Source organism: Zosterops lateralis (genome assembly GCF_965231275.1).
Source record: "Zosterops lateralis genome assembly, chromosome: 3".
In the NCBI taxonomy this organism is placed as follows: Eukaryota; Metazoa; Chordata; class Aves; order Passeriformes; family Zosteropidae; genus Zosterops; species Zosterops lateralis.
The window spans coordinates 1,445,277-1,468,389 of record NC_139764.1 but is presented as its reverse complement, the minus strand read 5'-3'; the positions used below and the strand labels follow the sequence as shown (position 1 = coordinate 1,468,389).

The 23,113-nt window shown below is 43.5% G+C and overlaps 2 protein-coding genes and 1 long non-coding RNA gene across 7 annotated transcripts; 2 read left to right on the top strand and 1 right to left on the bottom strand.

Moving 5' to 3' along the window:
- Positions 1 to 1,122: 1,122 nt before the first annotated feature.
- On the top strand, positions 1,123 to 11,321 carry MTIF2 (mitochondrial translational initiation factor 2). Of its 3 annotated transcripts, none has more exons than XM_083857050.1 (14): positions 1,123 to 1,315; positions 2,564 to 2,800; positions 3,272 to 3,377; positions 4,299 to 4,470; positions 4,619 to 4,779; positions 5,181 to 5,357; positions 5,755 to 5,894; positions 6,287 to 6,411; positions 7,143 to 7,347; positions 7,930 to 8,182; positions 8,839 to 8,979; positions 9,735 to 9,899; positions 10,062 to 10,202; positions 10,592 to 11,321. In XM_083857050.1, exons 2-14 carry the CDS (start codon positions 2,570 to 2,572, stop codon positions 10,759 to 10,761), a joined length of 2,187 nt encoding a protein of 728 aa, XP_083713176.1. In that variant the 5' UTR covers positions 1,123 to 1,315; positions 2,564 to 2,569; the 3' UTR covers positions 10,762 to 11,321. The 3 variants fall into 3 exon arrangements, with proteins under 3 accessions (XP_083713176.1, XP_083713177.1, XP_083713178.1); XM_083857051.1 differs by lacking the exon at positions 1,123 to 1,315 and adding an exon at positions 1,619 to 1,953; XM_083857052.1 differs by lacking the exon at positions 1,123 to 1,315 and adding an exon at positions 1,682 to 1,706.
- Positions 11,322 to 11,378: 57 nt separating this feature from the next.
- Positions 11,379 to 13,036, bottom strand: RPS27A (ribosomal protein S27a). Its single transcript, XM_083857053.1, has 5 exons — positions 12,902 to 13,036; positions 12,573 to 12,627; positions 12,293 to 12,378; positions 11,859 to 11,990; positions 11,379 to 11,569 (listed from the first exon to the last, which is right to left on the bottom strand). The coding sequence occupies exons 1-5, from the start codon at positions 12,947 to 12,949 to the stop codon at positions 11,420 to 11,422; spliced, it is 471 nt and encodes a 156-aa protein (XP_083713179.1). The 5' UTR covers positions 12,950 to 13,036; the 3' UTR covers positions 11,379 to 11,419.
- Positions 13,037 to 13,298: 262 nt separating this feature from the next.
- Positions 13,299 to 22,072, top strand: LOC310907018. 3 transcript variants are annotated; one of them, XR_014589515.1, is made up of 4 exons: positions 13,299 to 13,414; positions 16,980 to 17,173; positions 17,327 to 19,335; positions 21,734 to 22,072. It is a non-coding gene; the product is annotated as an uncharacterized lncRNA (long non-coding RNA). The 3 variants fall into 3 exon arrangements; XR_014589516.1 differs by lacking the exon at positions 21,734 to 22,072 and having other exon boundaries at positions 17,327 to 17,439; positions 19,139 to 21,252; XR_014589517.1 differs by lacking the exon at positions 21,734 to 22,072 and having other exon boundaries at positions 17,327 to 21,252.
- Positions 22,073 to 23,113: the final 1,041 nt, after the last annotated feature.

The following is a 23,113-nucleotide window of genomic DNA, read 5'->3' as shown; positions in this document are numbered from 1 at the left end:
TATGACTCTGTGGTTAAGAGACATGTGGATAAAATACGATCCCATGCTAATTTCCAGAGCCTTACAGCAGCGCCCAGGAAGATTTCCAGGCAGCATCCCGTGGAAGATCAATTCAAAAAGCAGATTTGCAGTAAACTCCGATGGCTGTTTCACATGCTAAATCTATCTTTCCCATAAAATGCTTTTCAGGTGAGTCCCAGGATGTGTTGCCCTCGCAGTGTCCCTGTGCCAGCCCTTCCCGACGTGTTAGTCAGTGCTAGAACACTGACTGCTTTTAATGTGCTTTGCACAACTTTTGGAATTTAGTCGTAATTTTTTACTGTGATCTATTTTTGAGATTAGTTTTCCAGTTTTACCCATGGAGAAACACTCAAGGGCCCTGTGCATTTCAAGGTGTCAATACCCCACCTTTGAAATGCAGGATGATTATTTTATTTAACACACAGCATCATAAATGAGCAAATACGTGTAAGTATTGAGGGCAGCAAAACACGCTCTTACAAAAGTGTGGAAAACCATGTGTGTGAACTATCACGGGTTCCACGTTATGGACAAAGAGTGTGAAATACACGGCTCAAATATATGTAAAAGAAATTATGGTCATTACTCGTAATGCACAATTTGCGGTGTCCGGACAGGGACCGCCACAGCATCAGCACTGTCCCAGGCAGAGCCTTGGGATTAGCTCTGGGGTTTAAAACCAGCATTAACCAGGTGACATTGAGGATTTTCCATTTGTAGAGTTTCCTCTTCGATTTTTGTTTTCTCTACTCCTCTAAGCGGTGCTATTTTAGAGACGCCAAATGAGAGAGAACCTAAAAATCAGACACGTTAAAGCTTTAGGTTGGATGTGAGTGGGAGGGCTTTGCAAAGAAGCAGGTGCTGTCTCCTGGCAGTAAGGAGTAAAACAAATTTAAGTGTGTAGATAGGTGTTTAAAAAAAAATAAGTTTCAAAAACCCATATAATGGGCATAAACTCAGAAAATCTCTGTCCCATGACGGGGTCCATGTCCCCCTTCCCTGAGGGCATTTCCCGCCCTCCGTGAGGCGAGGCCCCGCCCCCGCTCGGGCAGCCCGAGGGTCGGAGTTGCGCCTGCGTGATGCCCTCGCGGCGCATGCGCAAAGAGCGGCTCGCCGGGCGTGAGGCACGGAGGGGACGTGGGGTCTTTTCCCTGCCCTCCTTCCTTCCTTTCTTCCTTCCCTTCCCTCTTTTCCTCTCTCGTTCCTTCCTTCATTCCTCCGGCTGTCAAGGCCGGGACCTGGGGGCTCGGAGAAAGGCGCTGCCCCCGCGGCGAGGGCGAGCTGCAGCTGACAGGTATTCATCAGCCAGAACGACGGGCAGGAGAGCAGCAGGAGGAGCGGGAGTGCTGCTCCTCCGGTCTGGGAGCCGGGAAGGATTTTCCGCAGTTAGAGCCTGGTCTGAGCTGGGCCACTGTCGCCCTGACCTTGTGTGGTTTGTGTGTGTGCAGCGTTTTGTGGCGGCTCCGCGGCTCCCTCGGTTTTACCAGTTTGGCTCCTTTAAGGTTCTCTTTAGGGTTAAAAAAAATCACCAGAATACCCGGCTTTGGTTGGTTAGTTTGTCATGTGGTCACTTCCTGCAGGTGTCCGGGTGCAGGGGAGGTTTTAAAGGGCTCGCAGCCATTCCGAGAGGAACCCAGAGCATTCCCTGCCTTTGGAGCTGCAGGGAGGGTGACACAAGGACACCTGTGAGAGGGGACGTGGAAGGCACAGACAGTCCATCCCTGAGCAGGACAGAATTACAGGGTGGTTTGGGTTGGAAGGGACCTTAGAGACCATCCTGCTCCACCCCCTGCCGTGGGCAGGGACACCTTCCACTCTTCCCAGGGAGCCCGGTCCAGCCTGGCCTGGGACGCTTTCCGGCTTGTGGCAGCCGCAGGTTCTCGGGGCAGCCTCTGCCACTGTGGAACGGGCAGCTCTCAGTAAAAGGAGAAGGTCAGGGAGGAGACTCTTGTACGGGATAATTGGCAAAACGACTCAAACCAAAGTTAAGATGGTTAAAACAAGATGTGGGACGATCTGACAGAAGCTTAATTGCTGAGCCAGGGCTTAGCCTGACAAGAGGTCTCTGAGCACAGGAGAGCACTGGTGTCGCTGCCGTGCTGTGGTCTTCCAGTGATGCTTTTGTGTGGAAATGCTCAGATAAAGGGCATTTTGCAGGTGTTTTGCTGGCTTAGAGAGGTAGTTGACACTTGGGTGATTCTGTCAGCATAGCATGAGGAGTGCAGATGTGGGATTTTTGTAGGAGATGTCAAAGAATCTGCAGTGGGGGAACTAGTAGTTTATATCAGAGATCAGTGGAGAAAGATGGAAGATCTGTAAGCTCTTAGTAGATCTGTGTGTCTGCAGTGGGGTAATGGAGAAAGGTGAAGCACAGAAGGAAATGGAAAAACTGGAACAATTCCTAAATAATTTAAATTTTTTTTCAGTATTAAAGCCTGTTTGGAAACGTAATGTTTGTGCCTTGTGTTCCTGTCCACTTTGTCCCGAGAAGGGGGATCTTTGAGCCTTGAGCCTGATCTCAGTGTGTGCTTTGTGTTTTCAGTGGGAAATGAACCGAGGGTTGCTGCTGAGGTTTGAGAATCTGCTGCAGCTCCATGGTACCTGCTGGCAGCTGCGTGTCCTGTCCTCCAGGGAAGTTTCTGGAGCACAGTGGAAGCCTGTGCAGTTGTCTGCACGTCCCGTGGGGTCCCTTCTCCTGCATCCACAGGCCAAGCTCTGGCCAAAACACACATTAATCAATGCTGCCTTACCACAGTGCAGGCATCTAGCCACAAAAGAGGTAATTAAGGACATCCACTAATCCCTGGGTTTGTGTGGAAAGTACAAGAGCTTGGTTTGAGCATATTAATTCAAAAATAAAGCCCTTTATTCATGAGTGTAAAGAAGTTGTTATAAATATCTTAAGACAAAATGTACTTAATGTATAATTTTTTTGCCATTCCCTCTCAAATACTGACCTGGGCCAATAGCACCATGAATTTTTGCTGATACTGGAGGAAATTATTACAAACAAAAATGGAAATGGTTTTATTGAATTTTTGTCCTTGTTCTGAAAAATGAAAAAGGATTAAGTGTGCTATACATTTGAAATGTTCATTTTGATGTGTTAACTAATTCATTAATTGTAATTAAATGGTATTATAGTAAAGAAGATGTCTTTACCTCATATGGCTTGAGACCATCGTCTTTTTTATACTGTTTTTGTTATTTTTTCGTTTATATTCCTGTGCATGTGTCTAATTCCATGCAGGAGACAAAAAAGAAGAGAAAGAAGATTCCCCTGACGAGAGGTGAGGTGGAGATAAGACAGAGGATGACTGTGGAGGAACTAGCACAAGCTATGGGCAAAGACATAGGTGAGAGCCTGCCCTGGGAAACAGCAACATCTCTCATAGCCCTTCCACCAGTGGGAAAGGCAAAGATGTCTTCAGTGGCTTTAGGTAGTGGTTGTAGATCCATCCCTTGGGAAGGGAAGTCGTACCCATCCCAAAGGAAATGTTGGGAGACACAGTGCAGGCTAAAGAGAAAAGAAGCTGGGCCATCCAAATACCAGGGCAGACATTTAAATGTGAAGAAGCCAGGTCTGTCTGCCCTCTCCAGCAGAAAGGCCTCAGATTCATGTGCAGGCTGCTCCTTGTGGCTGTGGTTCCCAGGTGCTAATTTATTCCAGAAGGAAAACATTGTACCCTGGTTTGTCAGAGCTGGACCCCCCTGTGAGTTAAGAACTCTTGGCTAAAGAGCTTCAGCCCAAAATCCAGACTAGGAATAGGAATCTTGGCTTCAGGAGCAATTTGTGTTTCATTAGAACAGTCATTTGATTAAATGGGAGTGGCAAGTCTTGTCTGGAATAGCTCTTTGTAAGCATTTTTGACTACTGAAATATGTTCTGTGTTTCTAGAACCAAAGAAAGGAGCATACGATCAGATTCATCAAATTGCCTTCCTCCTTGAATTCACTGCTTTGCTGTTTGCTTTAGATGAATTTCAGTTGTTTTCTCTTTTGGCCTTAGCGGTAAAGTAAGCTATGAATATCTGAGGGGAAAATAAGATTGTAGCAGCTAACAAAGTAGTAATTTTCAGTAAATCTGCAAAACTTTATCTGCAAGTACACAGATTAATGGCAACTTCTAGATAAATCTAACTAAAGGAAAACTGCTTGGGGAATAATACTTCTTAGCATAAAGAAAATAATAAAAAAGTCTGATGAAGTGGGTTGGGTTTTTTGGTCCCACATATTTTTGTGGCTGTAATTGTTAAATATGTTTATGTTTGCTCCAGATCATGTTTATGAAGCGCTGCTGTACACAGACATTAACCTTGATTCAGTAGAACCAGATTCTATCTTACGTGAAGACCACATCAAGATGATTGTTCAAAAATCAGGAATGAAGTATAAATCAGCAAAACTGAAAGAGGAAAAGGAAAGGAAAAACACAGATGCTGTGAAGAGGTAAGTTTTGAGCTGGGTTTTTTTGGATCTTTTTATTCTATCTCTTTCTGCGGGTGTTTGGGGAGGAGGCAGCCTCACCCGTGTGGCAGTGAGTGCTGTGGTGAATCGTTTTTGGCATTTACAGCTCCTGTTTCTGCTGCAATTACAGACCTCCTGCAGACCCAGCAGTGCTGACCCCGCGGCCCCCAGTTGTCACCATCCTGGGGCACGTGGATCACGGGAAGACAACCTTACTGGACAGCCTGCGGAAAACACAAGTGGCGTCCATGGAGGCAGGAGGCATCACACAACACATCGGGGCTTTTATTGGTATGATCCCAGTCCCTGTGCTCAGGTGGAACACAATTGTCTCTCCATCTCACACAGCAGGCTGACTCGCTGCCAGTTCATTGGGGAAATAAAGTTGCCGCATAAATGGTGAGAAAGGAAACCATAACAAAAAACCTGTTGCTGATACCTGTCATATTTGAAGTGAATTGTCTGCACAAGTTAACGTTAGACTGTTTTGGATTATGGAAGATCCCAGGACACTTTCGTGTTCCTGAGGATTTAACAGCACCTTTGACTTTCATGCCAACAATTACCTCACTATCAAAAACACGTCATTATTGTTAAAATGACACCACTCTTAAGGGGGTGATGCTTGATCTACAGTACATCAAATAAAGCTGAGTGAAATGCTGATGTTAAGCTGTGCCATTTGTTCACAGTGCATATGCCTTCTGGGGAGAAGATAACCTTCCTTGACACTCCTGGCCATGCAGCTTTTTCAGCCATGCGGGCCAGAGGCACCAACGTCACCGACATCGTCATTCTGGTGGTGGCAGCGGAGGATGGAGTCATGGAGCAAACCATAGAGTCCATCCAGCACGCCAAAAATGCAGGAGGTACACAGTGGGGAGGCTTTGGGAACTTTGCTTTTACCTCTCAATAAAAACCTCCTTGGACTGGAATCCACAGAAGTTGGGAAGTCATTGTCCTAGTCCCATTCATCATCCCATGCAATGTTTGAAAATGTACTGAATGTTGCAGTAATACAAAAAGATCCTAAAATACAAATATTTAGCAAGACAGGTTCATTGCTTGAAGATTTTTTTTACCTTCTCTACATGGATAATTCCTCCAGCTTCCTCCTGGTAGCTCAGATCTTGATGGCTGCTCAGGGAAGAGGCACCAAGTGAGATGATCTGTTCTAAGTGGCCATAACTTGCTCTAACCTTTTCTAGCAGTAACAGCAGGTTTTGGTTAGGTTGATTAGGTTGAGTTGGTGTGTTTTCTTTTTAGTTCCTCTTATCCTGGCCATTAATAAATGTGATAAACCTGAAGCTGATCCTGAAAGAGTAAAGAAGGAATTGCTGGCTCACGATGTGGTCTGTGAAGAGTTTGGAGGTGATGTTCAGGCTGTAAATATTTCTGCACTCAAGGTAAGATTATGGTAGAAAAAATGATGGTGTTCTTGCATTTCTAATATGTGCAGAGAAATGTATTTTTGTTTGGCAGCTGGAAAATGAAATACTTCTCTTCTTGGTATTTGATATCTTGCCATGAGCTCAGTGCTACTGGCTCTTGCCAGAATTATTTGAAACACACTGAAATGAATTTTGAGGCTCAGACTTCCAGCAAGCAATAATATCTCATTTTTCTACTGGTAATTCAGTCCAACAGTTTTGTGTCTGATGTCCTGAAGTCTTGCCGGGGTGTTAAATGTCATCACATTCCAATGGGGGGATTTGGCACTAAGGGTCATCAGAACTTCTGATCTCACTTTACAGGGGCAATTCATTTATTCTGTGTGTTTTTGTGTGGATTTATGCAGGGGGAAAACCTGATGGTTTTGGCAGAGGCAACTGTTGCTCTGGCAGAGATGCTGGAGCTGAAGGCAGACGCCACGGGGCTGGTGGAGGGGACGATCATTGAGTCTCGGAAAGACAGAGGGAAAGGGTGAGTCCAGTGCTACCTCTGCAGCTTCACTGGAGCACTTTGTGACAACACAGACACACTGGACAGGGACTTGTGCCTCAGTAAATAAAGCTGGAACACTTTCTTTGCAGTGTTCCTGGCCAAAGCCTTGAAATACTGCTCTGCTACACAAGAGGTTATATATAAACTGATGGGGCAAAATTCCATCATAGCCCTGAAATTAAAATACTGTAACAGGAAATAGTTTAAAATGGTAGAACTGATGTGATTTCCTAAATGTCATTTAAAAAGTAGGAATGATAACAGTCAGTACATACAAAAATCTTGACAAGTTTTGTGTAACATGACATTCTACCCTTAAGTACCTTAGTCTATTTGCAGTTTCTATGAACAAGCTGTGTTGTGCCCTCTTTAAAAATGAACCGAATTCTACAAAGTTGTTGGGACTTGGTTTTTGGGGTTGGGTTTTTTGAGTTTTTTTTGTGGGGGTTCACTTAGTGTGTAAAATCATTCTGTTGCTGAGTTCACAAATGGAAGATTTGGGATTGATCTGCAGACATGAAAAATACAGAACAGATTATGGGGCTTTTTAACTAAATGAAAAATTTGGTGAGTGCTCTAGTAAATCATCACAGGAATATTCTGCCTGTGATGGATCACAAATCCATTCTGGTTGCCTACACTGACCATGAAGACAGGGAGAAATGTCACTTGAATTTTGTCTGTTATTTTTCTCCTCTGCTCTTCACTAGTCCACTCACCACAGCCATCATCCAGAGAGGAACTCTGAGGAAAGGCTGTGTTCTGGTTGCAGGGAAGACCTGGGCAAAAGTACGTTTCCTGTTCGATGAGAACGGCAAAGCTGTGGATGCAGCCTCACCAGGCATCCCCGTGGAAATCATGGGTTGGAAGGAATCCCCTTCAGCAGGAGATGAAATCCTTGAAGTAGAGTCTGAGGTACAGAAAGAACTCTTCAGTGAAAAGCTCAGACTGCTGCAAGGATGGGAAGGAGCTGAGTAACAAAATAAGTGAGAGCATTTAATCACCTGGATAATCCCATGAAAGGTTGAGTGTGGGGATTAAGAGACCTGAGTTAGATGCTCTGGAAGAGGAATGAGGGCTTGCATTTTGCCTCTTTCTTTTCCACCTTTCCTCTGCTGGACTGTCCTCATCTCCATTGGAACACTCCAGTACTTAAGATCAGTGTTCTAATTTGAGAAAGACATAACTCTTGTTTGACAAAAAGAAAATGCATAAAATACAGCTTCAAATAGGTGTTATGAGAGCTGGAAAAACACCACATGAAAGAATGAACAATAATTCTCTTCCGCAATGCAGAGATACTATAAAAATAGGCCTTGAGTCATGTGGTAGTTCAGGGAGGAAAAGCTCTTGTCTCATTCTCTGCCATCTGTGCAGCAAAACCTACAGTTAACAGTGAAGGAAAATGAGTGAGCCTGTAGAGAAGATGCAAAAGGATGAAATTTCAGAGTGTTCTGATGCAGTGCTTTAAAGGTAATGTTTCTATCTTCTGCCCAGCAAAGGGCACAGGAAGTTGTGGCATGGAGGACCTATGCTGAACAACAGGAGAAGATGAAGAAGGATCTGGAAGTTATTGAAGCAAAGCAAAAGGAACACAGGTTGGAATATGAGAAGAGGCAGCAGCAGCTGGCCCACCTGACCTGGAGACAGAGGAAGGCAGTGATGTACAAGGGCAATAAGGATCTGATGTTCTCGAGGCCTAAGGAGAGAACAGAGGTGGATGAAAACACACTCTCACTAATAGTTAAAGGTGCTGTCCCTGTCTGTGTGCTGCTCCTTTGGTTCTGTGCTTCTCAAATGCTCAGTCTGAAACAGAGCTCTAAACTAAACACAGTTTCTGTTACCAAAAGCCTGATCAGTTTAAAAGCAGTTATTGAGCTTCTCTCCTAAGAGCAGGGGCATCAGGAAACATCCAGTGGTCAGAAGGATTTGCTGCCAGCAGGGCCAGAGCAACAGGAAAACTTAACATGCCCAAAACACTTACCCAGGAACTCCTGGCTAAAACCCATACATGTAAACCCCTATAAAACTATATATTTACACATACATAAAACCCTATATATGTAAAACAAACAAACAAACCCAAGCTATAAGCATTTTGCATCAGCAAAATAGAGGAGAGTAACAATTATGTATTTAAGTGGGATAGGAGGAACTTTGTTTAAGCTCATTTAGTGATACTCAAACAGTGACTGTAGTTGAAAACAGATGTAGAGCCTCTGGATGTTCTGTATTTTTCCAGTCTATTTTTGGAATTAACAGGCTTTTTGGATGGGTTTTAATGTATTACTCAAAATATAGCAAGAGTGACAGATGTCAGAAGACTTCCTGTTGCACAGTGTGAAGTTGGTATTTCTGTATCTTTGGCTTACACAAAGCCAGCAGTACTTCCATTTATCCATGCAGGTGATGTGGATGGATCTGTCGAAGCTATTCTGAACATTCTGGACAGCTACGACTGTGAGGATGAATGCAAACTGGATATTGTCTACTTTGGAATGGGAGATATCAGTGAAAACGATATCAATCTTGCTGAAGCATTTAATGGTGTGTGTTTAAAAATCATGTTGCAATTTTGAAATTACTGACTTGCTGAAATGGGTAGGCCTCAGACATGTTTTGTTTTCTCAATAATTAGCATCATCAATAAGGTATATTTTTGTCAATCTTGAAAATGTTTCTTGAACATCAGACTGGTGCAGGAGGGGAGGCTGAAAGTCTCATGGAAATGAAGGGACTCTGGAAAAGCTCTTGCCAAAAATTCACTTGTTAAGGTTAAACTCTGGCTCTTCACTTGGGCTGCTTTATGATGCTCACGCAGGGCAAAGCTAGAAAAGCAGGTTAGAAAATCATTTCCTTTTGCTCATGGAGGCAGCTGATGTAGGACTGAGTCAGCTGTTGCTGTTTGTACCCCATAATCCTCACCTGCTGCAGAGAGTGAGGTCACTGCCATAGCCCACAGGCTGGCAAGTGATCAGTCAGAATTCACTTCCAGCTTTATTTGGACAACCAGGGTGGTTTTTCAGCCCAAAAACAGAGGTCTGTGTCCTTTCCATGAGCTGTGTGTGTTATTTGCTGCTTTGATACCTCCAGCTCTGTCATCAGGGACCTTCTGTGGGCCTTCTTGGGCCATTTATGTGATAGGTTTGTAGCAGTGGGTCCATGTGCCAGTGGGACAGGTAAATGGTCCCCCCTTAAAACAGAAGCAAGAATAAAATGTACCCTGTGCTGCAGAATTTCACTTTAACTGTTCAAAGACTCATCCCTTGTAGTCATCACTTGACAGCTGTTTCATTTATCAGGTGTAATATTTGGATTCAGTGTGAAAGCCAATGAAAGTATCAAAAAGCTGGCTGATAAAAAGGGAATAAAAATTAAACTTCACAACATTATCTACAAATTTATAGAAGACTTGAAGGATGAGCTGAACAGCAGGCTGCCCCCAGCTGTGGTGGAGACTACAATAGGTGAGTTTTCATTGATACATTTTTGCCCCAAAATGTGGCAAATTCTATACTCTTCTGTAACCGCTTTTGTATCTTAAAGTGTGACAAGTAGAAAAATGCAGCCTGCTTCTACTTCCTGCCAGTTTGTTATTCGTGTGGACTTCAACTTTACTTTTTTCTTAGGGGAAGCTTCTGTTCTTGACACCTTCTCTGTCACAGTGGGGAAAAACAAAATTCCAGTGGCTGGATGCAGAGTGCACAAGGGGCTGCTGGACAGAAAAATGAAGTTTAAGCTAATCCGTAACAGGGATGTTATTTGGAAAGGTGAGTAGAATTGCCACAAAACAGGGATTTCGCTTTAGTATTTTTAGATATTCGTGGTTTCCTGGAAAGCCTGTGCAAAAGATCCTAGAGAAATCCTGAATTCTGTCCAGGATGGAGAGGAAAGCCACCAAATGCCAGAGTATTGTTGCCTGACTTTTTTCCAACCACCCACTCTGGTGGACAAGTAGGAGCATTACAGGATCTGCCTGCCAAAAGGAGCTGGTGTCTGACTTCCCTTAACCACAAATACCCCCTTATCCCTACATTTCCCTGCTTTCCTTGTGGAGCCACAAAGTGAAACATTAATCCTGCAGGAAGGGCAAACCACACCACTGCTCTGCTGTGCTCTGCAGCTGGTGGTCTCTCTTTGATGCATTTTCTCTTTGTAGGATATTTATCATCACTGAAGCACCATAAAGATGATGTCCAGGTAATAAAAACGGGGATGGATTGTGGATTGAGTTTGGACAAAAATCTGGAGTTCAGTATTGGAGATGAAATTATCTGTTATGAAGAGAAAGAAGTGCAACAGCCAACTTCCTGGGACCCGGGATTTTAAGGACGTTTTCACATGAACACTAAAGGATATATATTTATGTTCCTGGCTGGCCTTTAACTCTTAAAATTAAATGAACTTTGAGAGATGCACAGGAGCTGTTCTTTTTAAATCAGAGTACTAAAGATACATTTTATAACTGCAATGTTCTGCTTTTCTATCACATCAAGCAAACAGCTGCCCTGACTGGAACATGAGATAAATCACCAGGGGTAAAACATTTCTGATGACAGTCTCTTGGTTCCAAAAGAACTGAGCAATTTCCTCCCTCCCCTTCCAGTGCTGCTGTGCAGTGTTTTAGTGTGTTGGTTGCACTTTGTCACCAGGCCTCCCATACCCCATTCTCTAGCACTGACCCACTTGCAAACATAATTCAAGACCTCTGAATTTCCTATTTTTCCAGATCAGAACTGTCTCACATTAGAGACCACATCTACGGTTATCTTGGGTGTTGGGTTTTTTTTTTCCTTTTACAGCTGGTACCCAGTATTCTTAAAATCAACCTGCTGCTTCAGTTTTACACCAGGTATTTCACCCTAGCTGACAGGCAGCACCCAAAGGCCCACAGATTTTTCTCACTGCTCGGCAGAGAGGAAACACAGCATCACAGAAATAAATCCTTTAACCATACAGAAGCTCAGGTTTTTATTGTCTGGTACATTTACTTGTCTTCTGGCTTGTTGAAGCAGTATGTCAGACAGCACTTGCCACAGTAGTGTCTGTCGAAGTGACTGGCCATGAAGACTCCGGCCCCACACTCCTCCGAGGGGCACTCCCGGCGCAGGCGGCTGATCTTGCCGTTCTCATCCACCTGGGGGGGACAGACAGGCAGTGGTTCACACACACTCCCCACCTTTCACCAACAAGGATCATTTAGAGTATCTAGTTTTTGTAACAGCAACTCCATCAAGCTTCCCGAGATAGGTGTCAGAAGTGCCCAACTGCAGCAGATCGTGTGTCTGTTAACACATGGGGTGTTTGCACATAGAAGAGTTTAAACAGTAAATACACCACAATCTGCAGGCCAGTTACAGGCTCCACATCCTCCCTGGTGAAAGCTGAGCTTCCACCAAGTTTCTCCCTGAGTTATTTCTACGTACCTTGTAGTACTTGAGCACTGCAAGCTTAACCTTCTTTCTCTTATGCTTGTTCTTCTTGGGAGTGGTGTAAGACTTCTTCTTCCTTTTCTTAGCACCACCACGAAGTCTCAGCACCAGGTGAAGCGTCGATTCCTGTTTGTAAAGCACATGAAACAGACTCAAAATGCTTTCTCAAGGCAAGTGCAGCATTTAAACAGCCCTCTTCCTTCTACCTAGACAAAGTACATCTCTAGTGACAGGCACTTAGTAAAGCTCTATATGGATTATTTGCTGTTAAGGTAGCATCCCAACCTCTCAGCATTAACACTACTCTAATCTTTTGGTTTGGCTGAATTTATTAAAAACATTTCTTAGTCTCAGCAGCACAGGTCAGTCAGCTGTGCCCATTCCCATTCCTGGACGCTGCACTGCTATGTCCTGCCTTTCCTACTCACTTTTTGAATATTGTAGTCGGACAGTGTCCGTCCATCCTCCAGCTGCTTCCCAGCAAAGATCAGCCGCTGCTGATCCGGAGGGATGCCTAATAGTGACACAAACCAGGAATAAATGAGGGATGTGAGCTACATCACGCTGTAATAAAATCAAGATTGCTGCAGGAAATTGCATGTGTGTAAGACACACGTTGATCCACACGAATAGAGGACAGAATAATATATTCAGCGTATACCGATTAATATCAATATATAATAGTCACTAAGTGCCTCTAGAACTTACCCTCCTTATCCTGGATCTTCGCTTTTACATTTTCTATAGTATCAGAAGGTTCAACCTATAATGAAACAGAACAACAGAATCAAAAGGCGCTGCACATTTTAATTAGCCCAGAAAGGCCGAAAAACCCCGAGGAGCTCCCGGCACAGGCCTGGTGCTGCCACGGCCATTCCGGCCCCCACCGCGTGGTCGGAACCGCCCCGGGCAGCGCAGGACCGCGTTTCCCCGGCACATCCCGGCCTCTCCCGGCGCATCCCGCTGCCTGCTGGGACATCCCGGCCTTTCGGAGCACCGGCAGGCAGGGGCGGCGCGGCCCGGCGGCGGCGGCTCACCTCGAGGGTGATGGTTTTCCCCGTGAGGGTCTTGACGAAGATCTGCATGGTGCGGCGGGCGGGGGCGGCGCGGGGCGGCGCGGGGCGGCGGGGCCGGAGCGCGGGCTGTCCGCGCTGCTCGCAGAATGGCGGCGGCGGCCCGAGAGAGCGCCTCGCCCGCACGCACGGGGTTTCCGTGCGCGCCGCAGGGCGGGGACGTGCGGCGCGCCGAGACTACGACTCCCGGCATGCCCGGCCGGCGGCGGCCGCGTCCGCTGCTGCTGGGAGGTGTAGTCCCTCCGCGGGAGGCGTGGGCGGGAATTGCGGCTCCCACAGTGCATCGCGGTTGCCGCCGTGAGGGGAGGAGGAGCCGCCATGACGAGTGAGGCGGGGCCGCCGTGACGGATGAGGAAGAGGAGCCGCCACAGGGGGACGAGGAGGAGCTGCCGTGATGGATGAGGCGGGGCCGGCGTGAGGCGAGGAGGAGGAGAAGCCGCCATGAGGCCTGAGGCGGTGCCGCTGTGCGGGGAAGAGGTGGGGTCCCCATAAGGGCAGGGTTCTTCAGCCGCGTAACTTCGGTGTTCTGTGCGGTTTTTTTGTTTCCCGTTGTGTTTTTAGGGATAGCGGGTGTTTGACATACCTGCGTCTCTGTCAAGGCCGGGTTGGACACGACTTGGAGCTGCCTGGTCTAGTGGGAGGTGTCCCTGCCCACAGCGGAGGATGGAACTGGATGAGTTTTAAGGTCCTTTCCCACCCAAACCATTCTGGGATTCTGTGGTTCTCCGCAGCGTGAAATCTCAGAATTCGATGTCCTGCTTCCTGAGGAGGCTGTTTAAACACGCCTTACGGGCACTTTGCCACCTGCAGATTCCTCGAGATCAATTCTAGGTTTATATTTGGGCAAAGATTTTTAAAATTAGAAAAGATGCGGGTAATTTGGTAATTAAGGAGTCCTGAGTCACGACTTGGAAATTACTTGTTAGGAGGTTGTAGGTTGTGTTGAGGAGTGTTATAGTATATATATATATATATATGTTTTTCATAAGATAACAGTTTTCAAGTAAATGAGCACCTGGCAGTACGTAAAAAGTGTTTTGCTGGTTTTTTGTCTCCAGCTGGTGTAAGCACGCCTGTTGTGGCCTCTCTGTTGTTACAGAAATCAAGGCTTGATACGTTTTCAGCTGTTTTTTGTGGCCCTGTAAGTGCTGCAGTAGAGTCAGAGTCACTGCAATGAATTCATAATCCCAGGAGTAACAGTGAGGTTCATGCCTGAAAACCACTTTTTGTAACTTTATGGGAGTTTTGAAATGATAAAGCTGTCCTAAACCAGGAGAAAAACAACAAAATTAAAAAGACCCACAACATTTCTCTCATGTGCCATGCATTAGCACTACCAGCCCTTCTGTGCAAAGGGTATTGCTGAATTTCGTGAGGGATTCCTGCCTGCCTGCCTTTTTCAGACACAGGAAAACGGCCCAGAATAAATGCAGATTTGTAGTTTTTGAAATGGGCAGGAATAAGGAATGCTGGTCCTGCTTTTAAATCTCGAGTTGGATTGGTGTTTTAAGATACTGAAATGCACAGCCCCTGCTCCCTTGGTTTTCCACGACTATAAGTGCAAAGGGCATTTGGTGCCCAAATAGAGAAAATATTTGTTATTACGTGGGGTTGTAGCTGTCCCAATAAGTGCTGGTTGCCTTATTCTAAACAATATTGGTGATTATTTAATCTCAGGTAAATGCAGATACTGCCTCATAATGAAAATTCCTCTGCATTTTCATCATCTTGAACAAAGTTACTTTACTTTGGGGGCTTTTGTTGTTGTTGTTATCTTTGAGCAGCACCATGAACTTTGCTCTACAGTTTTGTCTATTAATTTTGTTTTCATTCTGCCATACTTGTTGGAGTGTCCCAGAAAGTTGTTTTCCTGTTCCTTTTCCCTCTATAAATGCCAGCTGCACAAATACATCCATGGATAATGCAGTGTGTTACTGTATGCAGGGATATCCTCACTCCAACCAAACAGTAATGGGAGGTGTTCATTGCCAGAATCAAGAACAGTTAAAGGAATGTGGGTTTTTTCTTCAGAGGAGATGAAAAGCTCTGGAATCTGAGCCCACAGCTCTGTTATACTATAGGAAAAGAGCAGTGGAGCTTGAAGGAATTTAATAATGTTTAAAATATGTGCAAAATACATTGTTTTAATTAAGACATTAATAACTAAGTTGGTTTTGGTTTCTTTAATTTATATTTCTAAATGTTTCCATTGTTTTATCTTCATGTGGCAGCTGCTAATGATTGTGTAAAACCTTGCTAACATGAAAACCTGAATTAACTGATGCTGCAAAAGGTGTTTCATAAAAAAATCATCTGCCTGAGGGGATTTTTTCAGTACTTTAAAAAAAAAAAATCCTCAGTTTTAAAAAATCTTTCTAGAGTCCTGGAAGCAATTGGGCTTTAGATGCTGTTGAATCCCCCAGTAATGCAACAGTCTATTTCTGAGTGCTGAGATTTGATTGCTGATACAATCCCTGGATATCAAACACACAAATTAGTTCATTAACTCCTCTCTTGTAGCCTGCTGAGTAACCCCTACTCAAAAATAGCTCTCTCCTGTTTCTAGCCATTGATTAATTAGATTAGGTCTTTCCAAATCACAGATGTTATATTTTCTATCATTTCAGTTGAAAAGCAGTATATTCTAAGGACTTCCAGCCCCCTGAGATTTACCTGTCAATGGTCAAATGTGTCCTTTGCTTTCTTCTATGTGTTCTCTGTGTGTTGTTGCTTAGTTATGACACCATTTTTACTTCTTATTTTATTTGCTGGCCTATTTCAGGCCACTTTATGGGAGGATTTTCAGGTTACCATCTCTTCTAGTGTTTCTTGATATTGTCATTCTAGGACATTTCTATTTACAGGAAAAAATGTTCTTTGTATCTATGTTTTGCAGTAAATGTTTAGATTTTAATATCACCTCCAGCCTTTCCACAGTGTTCAGGGAAATCAGTTGAGATCATTGTGGGGCCTTATGGCAGGGAAAGGGAGAGGTAACCATATACAAATACGGAATAATCAGGTGATTTTTCAGATGATTGCTTCTTTCTGTTGGAAAGCTGTCCTAACCCTGCATCAATTCACTGTCTCAGTCAACAGTGCATTAGAAAATTACAATTTTCATTTATGGTTTTTACCTCAACCCAGCAGAAAAAGGATGGGTTTGGGCTGTTGTAAGAGATGAGGGGAAGAAAAAAAAAAAAAAAAAAAAAAAAAAAAAAAAAAAAAAAAAAAACCACAACCACCACAACAAAATTTTAATAACAAACTTTTAAACTTGAAATTTCAACTTGATTCCGATTCCAGCCTACAAATTACTTTGGATTCAGCACTGCTTTGGGCAACTTTTCATGGAGAGAACTCTGCAGGCACTTGGCTTTTAGTGGAGCCTCAATGAGCTGACTCTTGGGCCAGCTGCAACCTCAGCACTCAGTGCTCAGGACACACAAAGATAAACAGAGCCCTGCTCGGTTCCAAGGGCAGGAAGTTTTCACAGAGGCTTTTCCTTGCCCTGCCAGACCCAGGGGCAGAAACTCTCCAGGCAGCAGGAGCCCAAGCCAAGGGCAGACAAATCACAGGGGCAGCAAGTGCCAGGAAATCCCTCTGCAGACAAACACACACATATCTGCCTGCCCTTAGCTAAGAGAACTGCTTGAAATTAAAGACAGAATTTCTGAAAATTGGGGTTTCTGCATCCACATATAGTTATTTGTATCTAATGTGCTTTTTGTGTCTTGCTCCAATAAACCGCCCTTGACTTCTGTGCCTGCAGCTCCTCTGTCACTCTATTGCTGTTATGGGTTTCAGAAATTATTTTGAGTGCAAGCAGAGATTTTGGCCTTTAAACCTTTTAAATTAAAACACACACTATTTCTCTTATGTGTCATTAATTTCATCGCCTTTATTTTTTTCAACTCAATCTTTGGATTTCTAATCCACATTGAAATCAGCGAGTGACTTCTGCAGCATGCTTAATATGAATAGGAAAAAGCTTTTTAGGGGGAGTTCAGGATATTTAAACATGGGTTTTACTTTGTCCTAGATGCACTGTTATTCTAAATGATACCGCCGGTACTTTGTGAGGCTGGGCCAAGACAGAGGTTGCTTGGAAAGAAAATGAGCATGAAACGTTACAACCTCAAAGGATGGAATACTTGAGGATGAGAAAGATGCCAGGCTGATGGAATGTTTGCTGGTAGCTCCTCTGCACAACAACAGAGGGAGCACTTAGAGCAGGCAAGTGAAGAATCCTCCCAGCTCTGGATGAGCTGTTGGAAACACTGAGCATCACAAACACTGCTGAGGATGCTTCTACCAACAAGTATCAGTTATTTGTCCATTTAATCTGTCTGTGTGAGAATGTGTGCATGCTTGTATTTTACCTGGCAGTGTATTCTCCGTGGAGAAGAAAGCCCTGGAGTGGTGTGGAAACAGTTTGAGCATCTATGTTGGCACCTTCAATCCATCAGTCTGGCCTTGCTGTGTCTGCACAAGGGTTTAAGGTCAGTGAGAGTGAACTGCTCTGAGCAGGCCTTCGTTAGGGAGCTGGACAACAGGGATGAGTATGGCATGTCCAGGCCTGTCCCTGGGCTTGTCTTTTTGGTTTGTTCCCTGCTAGGTCATTGTTAGAATTATCATACAGATTAGATTATCAAAATAATCTGACAAATCCTTCCTAGAACAAATGTAGGCTTTGGTCATGTGCATCCACCTGCTCCTTGGGCTGCTGTGAGAATTGTCTGGGTTGTGGATCACATTGAACTGTAAGAGCCATTATGAGAGGTTGGCATAAGCTGATCCTTAAGAAATGGATAATTCAGCCTTCAGGAAGGGAAGATGCCCAACTACAGATTCCCTGGTGCCTGTTGGCAGAACCTCTTTTTAGCTCTCAGCCCACAGGAAGAATACTGAATGTCATTTGCTGTTGTAACTGTGCTACATGTTCCCAAATAACCATTATCTCAGTAATGAGGCTGCACGTAGCTCCTGCTGGTTTGTTTCAGGTTTAGTACATGTTGGCAATTTTTAAAAGCAGTTTTATTATATGGATAAATCTGCAGAGTGAGGATTCACAAGAGAACTGTAGTTAAAAGAAGAATTACTAGTGTAGGGATATTGGAAGTATTGTGTGGATGAGGAATAGAGAAGGGTGTGGAAGTTCACTTTTCAACATATGCCCTTAAGTATCTAACCCTTAAGAATGTACCTTGATATAGATTAGATTTTCCCCAAAAGAGTGAAAACAGTGAATGAAAAGGTCGCTCACTGACTTTGTTACTGCACAGAAGGTGACCAAGGAAGAAAGCAGTGCAGATGTAACTGCCATACTCCCCAGAGTGATTTCATGGTTCTGGTTTAATGTTTGCAGCAGCTGAGAAATGAAAGTGCTTGTTGAGTGATACTAGACACTGATGGACCAAACCACAGAGTTTTATTCTCTTTCATTTTTTTTTTCCTTTGTGGCCATTTGCACTGTGCAGCAGGGATTTCTAGCAGGAATTTCCAGCAGGGGTTCATGACTTAATGCCAGGCCTGAGTTAAGTGCTTCCGTTGTTGGCCTATTCACTTGTTAGTTGTTTTTTATTCAGCATCCTCTGGAAGTTTAGAAATCAAGCTCCATAAGAAAGTGCAGGTGCAGTGTCAAATGAATACTGTCCAAAGCAAACTGGGAAGGATTGTACTGGTGTGGCCTTCTGTGCCTCTTTTTCTTTCAGAAGAGCTTGGTGTCTCCCAGTCCAAGACTCAGTTGCTAATCATCCATTGAGATTTAAACCAATTTAGATGCATGCTTTAATAATTAACCTCAAGAATTTTCAGTCACTTCATCTTGAAAAAAATAAAAAGCTCTCCAAAAAATTCTCTAGTAAGATGTCAATATACTTTTACCTAGACTGTCCATAAAACCAAGTAGTATTTTAGCAATACTCAAACAGCCAAAGTTAAGCATAAAGAAGAAATGGAATTTCATAAACGCTAGAGACACCTGTAAATGTCCAAACAAGTTTAAGGATCCATGCCTTGCAAAACTTTGCCTCCAATGTCAGATATTGTTTTGAAGGAAAGGTAGGTGGTTTCACAACAGGAGAAGCACAAGAGCTGCCTTGTCACCTCACTGGTAGGAGAGATTCTGAAACATTTTGGGTACTGGCAGTACTGATACTACTTTTTTTTTTTTTTTTTTTTTAAATTGGTCACACTTAGAATGCGTCATTTCCTCAATGCCTGACTGACTTGGATGAAACTGTCTGGTCAAAATATGATAAAATAGTTGTGAATTTCTAAAATACTTGAAGAATGAACACAATGTACAGGTACACAGGATCATATGGTGCCAACCTGTGAGGAGCTGAACTGCTTCCTGCTTGTACTTGACTGGTGTGCTGCAGTCACTCCCAAAGGTCAGCATTATACCTTGATTGATGCAGAAATTAGGCTGTTAATTAACAAGATTTTACTGAATGAGAGATTAAAGCTGTGGGTAGGAGAGGCAATGGGAGGTTACTTCCATAGCCTAAGGCCCAGGACACTTACCTGAAGGAGGAAGTCATAAGCTGTTCTTCCTGCTTCGTGGAATTATTCTGATTTCAAATTAATTCGTTTTTCATTTTCTGTCTTTAATTCATTATTCACTGGAAAAAGGACAAAGCCCATCCAAGATCCAGTTCCAGATGAGTGGTCTTACCACACAGAAGATGGTTTTGCTACACCTCCTCACTAAGAAATTTCATTAGAGCTTGAGGAAGTGATAATATTATTTTTATTCAAGTCTTGTCTTTGTGAGGCGTGTTTGGTTTTTTTAAAAAATTACTCTGACAAGTTTTATAGAGTGGAAATGGGCATAACTAAGCTTTTTGCCTGCTTTATACACAAATCTCTTATGTGATGTGAGAGTTAGGTTTTCTGAAGTTATCCAAAGCCAAATAAAATTTTGCGCTACAGCTTTTACCAAATGAAAATTGTGGATAGAAGGTTATCTGTATAAAATAACTTGCATTGACAAAGAGATAAATGATAAATGTATTGATGAGGGTTAATACTGATAAGAGTCTATAAGTGACCTTTTAAAGGAAATCAGGATATTCGAATTTTTTATGTTGTTGCTTCTTCAAGCTCTTCCCATTATTTCACTTTTTTCTTCTACCTTCCTTGTATCCCCATGGGCAAATTATCCTTACACTTGAAATCTCAGCATGGGAGGAGCAATCTTTCCCTGACAGAAGATTAATGATATTAGCATGGTGACCTAACAGGGTAAATGGGGTCTATTTCCATCCCTCTGTAATCCCATCAAAATCCATGAGTCACACTAAGGATGTTTGGCCTTAGTCCCTTTCCTTCCCTGAACTCCATCCATGACTTTTTCTGCTCTCAGGGCTGGACACAACTACCTGATTTGCCAGAGCTGTGGAAAAAGCACCTCTGGCCAATGATCCAGGCTCTCCCAAGTCTAGAGACAGTAACACTTGTGACAGGTTGTTTTGAAGCTTCCAAGATGTGCTGAGAAATCCTGGTAGTTTTATTCCAAACTAATTGATGGAATCAGCTGTCTAGTCACAGCGCTCAAGACTTCATTAATTAAAGCTTCTCCCTGAATTTAGTGAGCCATAAATTCTGGACTATGTTTTGCTCCAATGATGCTCAGTCTGGCTATTCTGCTGCATAGCTGAAATTGGAAGTAGGTTATCTCTGAAGAAAGCAGAGCAAAAAATTAAGGATTATCTTCTGAGCTTTTTGTGGTTGGGCCTGTCAGGCTTGAAGTCCAGTTGTTCTCTATTTTATGCTCTGCAAAAATAAACATAGTCTAAAATTTTTTTTTTTAAGTTGTATAAATACAGTGCAGAAGACAGGATTAGCAAGCATGCAGCTGCTGAAGGTACTTGGATAAGATGGAGGAAGTGAGTTTTGCATGCAGCTCACATTGATGTGAAATTTTAAAGGTCAAATCATTTCCCAGTAACTCACCATTAGTACCTGATGCAACTGGAACATCTGACTGTGCTTCTACTTCAGGAGTAAAAATTAAATTATAGTGAAAGGAGAGTGAAGAGTCATTTAAGACATGTCACCACAGACTGTTCCGTGCTTGATGTTGCAAGTGATAGTTACTCAAAGGCAGGAAAACCTGCACAACCTTCCCTCCTGGAATTCCAGAGCAGCAACTAGCCAATTACAAGCATTTTGATCATAAACTATCAAGGGAGGGAGAGCAGCCCATGGAGTTTCATAAACTGCAGGAACACAAAACTATGTAAGAAGAATGCTATTAAAAAAAAAAATCTTCCAATAAAACAATATTAGAAAAGAAATCTCACCTGGATATCTTGCAGAGATTATTATTTCTTGTAGAGCTATAGCACAGAGACTACATTCTCATTTCACCAGATATTGCTCAAGTACCCAGAGACAGACAGCAAAGATGAAAAGAAAGCACATTACAAATATTGAAGGAGATCTGGAAAGGTCATTGATAGACACTTTTGTTCTGGTTACTTTTCTGAATTCTAAAATATGCAATGAAAAGGGCAGAGGGGGGGAGACACACTGCATAATAATTTGAATTTTTTAGCTCAGATTCTAGAGATTAATTGCTGGTTATTTTGTATATCTGAGTTCCACTATGTTATATATATATATTATATAGAGTTGGCTTTTCGCAAGATGTGTGCTATATGGTTAATAATGTTGTGGTAAGGATATAGAATATAAGTTTTTATTTCTGCTTTTAGAAAATTAGGCATAGTGGTAATAACTGATGTAATGTGCTTAAACTGTCTGTTTGGTCGGGATAACATCCAGTGAACACATAAAGAGGACCCTGCTATTGATATACCAACTATCAGCATCTACCACCTGAAGAAAGCATGGACCAAGGCCCAAGCTGGAAGCGATAAAAAAGACACAGCCACGAAACACACATGCTCTAAAAAGGCGGACCCAAGGAGGAGCCATGCAAAACAGTTCCTGGTATATGGAAACTAGTTTATGGAATTTTATGAATATTCATATATTGATATAACAGGAAGGGTATTTAACGAATGTCTCTGAGATAGCAAGATGTGGACATGGCTGAATGCCAAGTCACCCGGTCGGCCGTACTTTGCTTTTTTTATCTCCTAATTGTCTTAATTTTTTTAATTAAACATATTTCTTAAAATTTACAAAAAAGTGAACCTCGTTTTTCACACACTAGGACTAAAATTAAGGACTAACAAATGTGGTTGCATTATGAATATAATTTGAGTGTGTGGATAAGCTACACAACTACTTGCTTGACAGGTTGAGTGTCAGGTTATTTTATTCATAACTGCACAAAAATACAAGGTGGTTTCAAAATCCCCAGCACGTAATAAGGAGGTTGTACCTGACAGAGCTGAGCTGCTCATTTACTGAGGCTGCTGCTGTGGGGTCAGAGCTGCTGCCAGAGCGCACAACTGGGCCGGGCCCCTCTCCCTGCTCCCCTCCTCAGCTGCCGTTGCTCAGGCAACAGGATCATTCAGCGGCACAGGAACAACAGAAGGAAACCGTGAGGAGTGGGAGGAGAGAGATTTCCCAAGGGCTGTGAAAAGGGTGGAGGAAAGAGGGGGAGAATATTAGTACATGCTTCAGAGAAGATGTTTGCCCTTGTACAGAACCATGCCAGAGGCTCCTTCGAAGCACTGCAAGTTCTGCTGCTCTCTAAATTTCCCATTGGGAGCAGCGTCTTTCCGTCTCTTGCCTTTTACACGAGGTGAGCAGATGGAAGGAGGTGCCGGGTGCTGGAGAGTGTTGATATCCTCCTGGAAGGCCGTGCTTGCGGGTTCATGCAGGTGACTTTACCTGGTAAACTTGGGATGAGGCATCCAGGGCACATATCCGGCACACGGAGGAGCAGTGAGACCTCGAGGAGCCATTGCCAGCGCTCAGGGCTTCTCTTCCCCGTGGCTCTCAGGAGACCACGCCCTGTGCCCTGCGGGCTCTCGCCTCAAGAATAAGTCAGAAAGCTTCTGGTAGCTGGTTGACCAAGCAGGGAAGATGGTGTCTGTGATCATCCTCCTACAGAAGTGAGAAAATAGTAAAAGGGAAAAAGGCACAACCCCACACACCTCCCCACATTTCTACAACTGCATTTGTGGTATTGAGCCCTTTATCAAAGCTGGTCAAAGTAAGAACCTTTTACTGAAATTTCTTTAAACTTAA

Coding starts and splice junctions, on each gene's coding strand:
- MTIF2 (XM_083857050.1), top strand. CDS start 2,570: ATGAACCGAGGGTTGCTGCTGAGGTTTGAGAATCTGCTGCAGCTCCAT. Junction 5,895..6,286: donor TAAATATTTCTGCACTCAAG/GTAAGATTATGG, acceptor GGATTTATGCAG/GGGGAAAACCTGATGGTTTT. Junction 9,900..10,061: donor TGTGGTGGAGACTACAATAG/GTGAGTTTTCAT, acceptor CTTTTTTCTTAG/GGGAAGCTTCTGTTCTTGAC.
- RPS27A (XM_083857053.1), bottom strand. CDS start 12,949: ATGCAGATCTTCGTCAAGACCCTCACGGGGAAAACCATCACCCTCGAG. Junction 12,379..12,572: donor GAAGATCCAGGATAAGGAGG/GTAAGTTCTAGA, acceptor TGTCACTATTAG/GCATCCCTCCGGATCAGCAG. Junction 11,570..11,858: donor CAGTGCTCAAGTACTACAAG/GTACGTAGAAAT, acceptor TGTCCCCCCCAG/GTGGATGAGAACGGCAAGAT.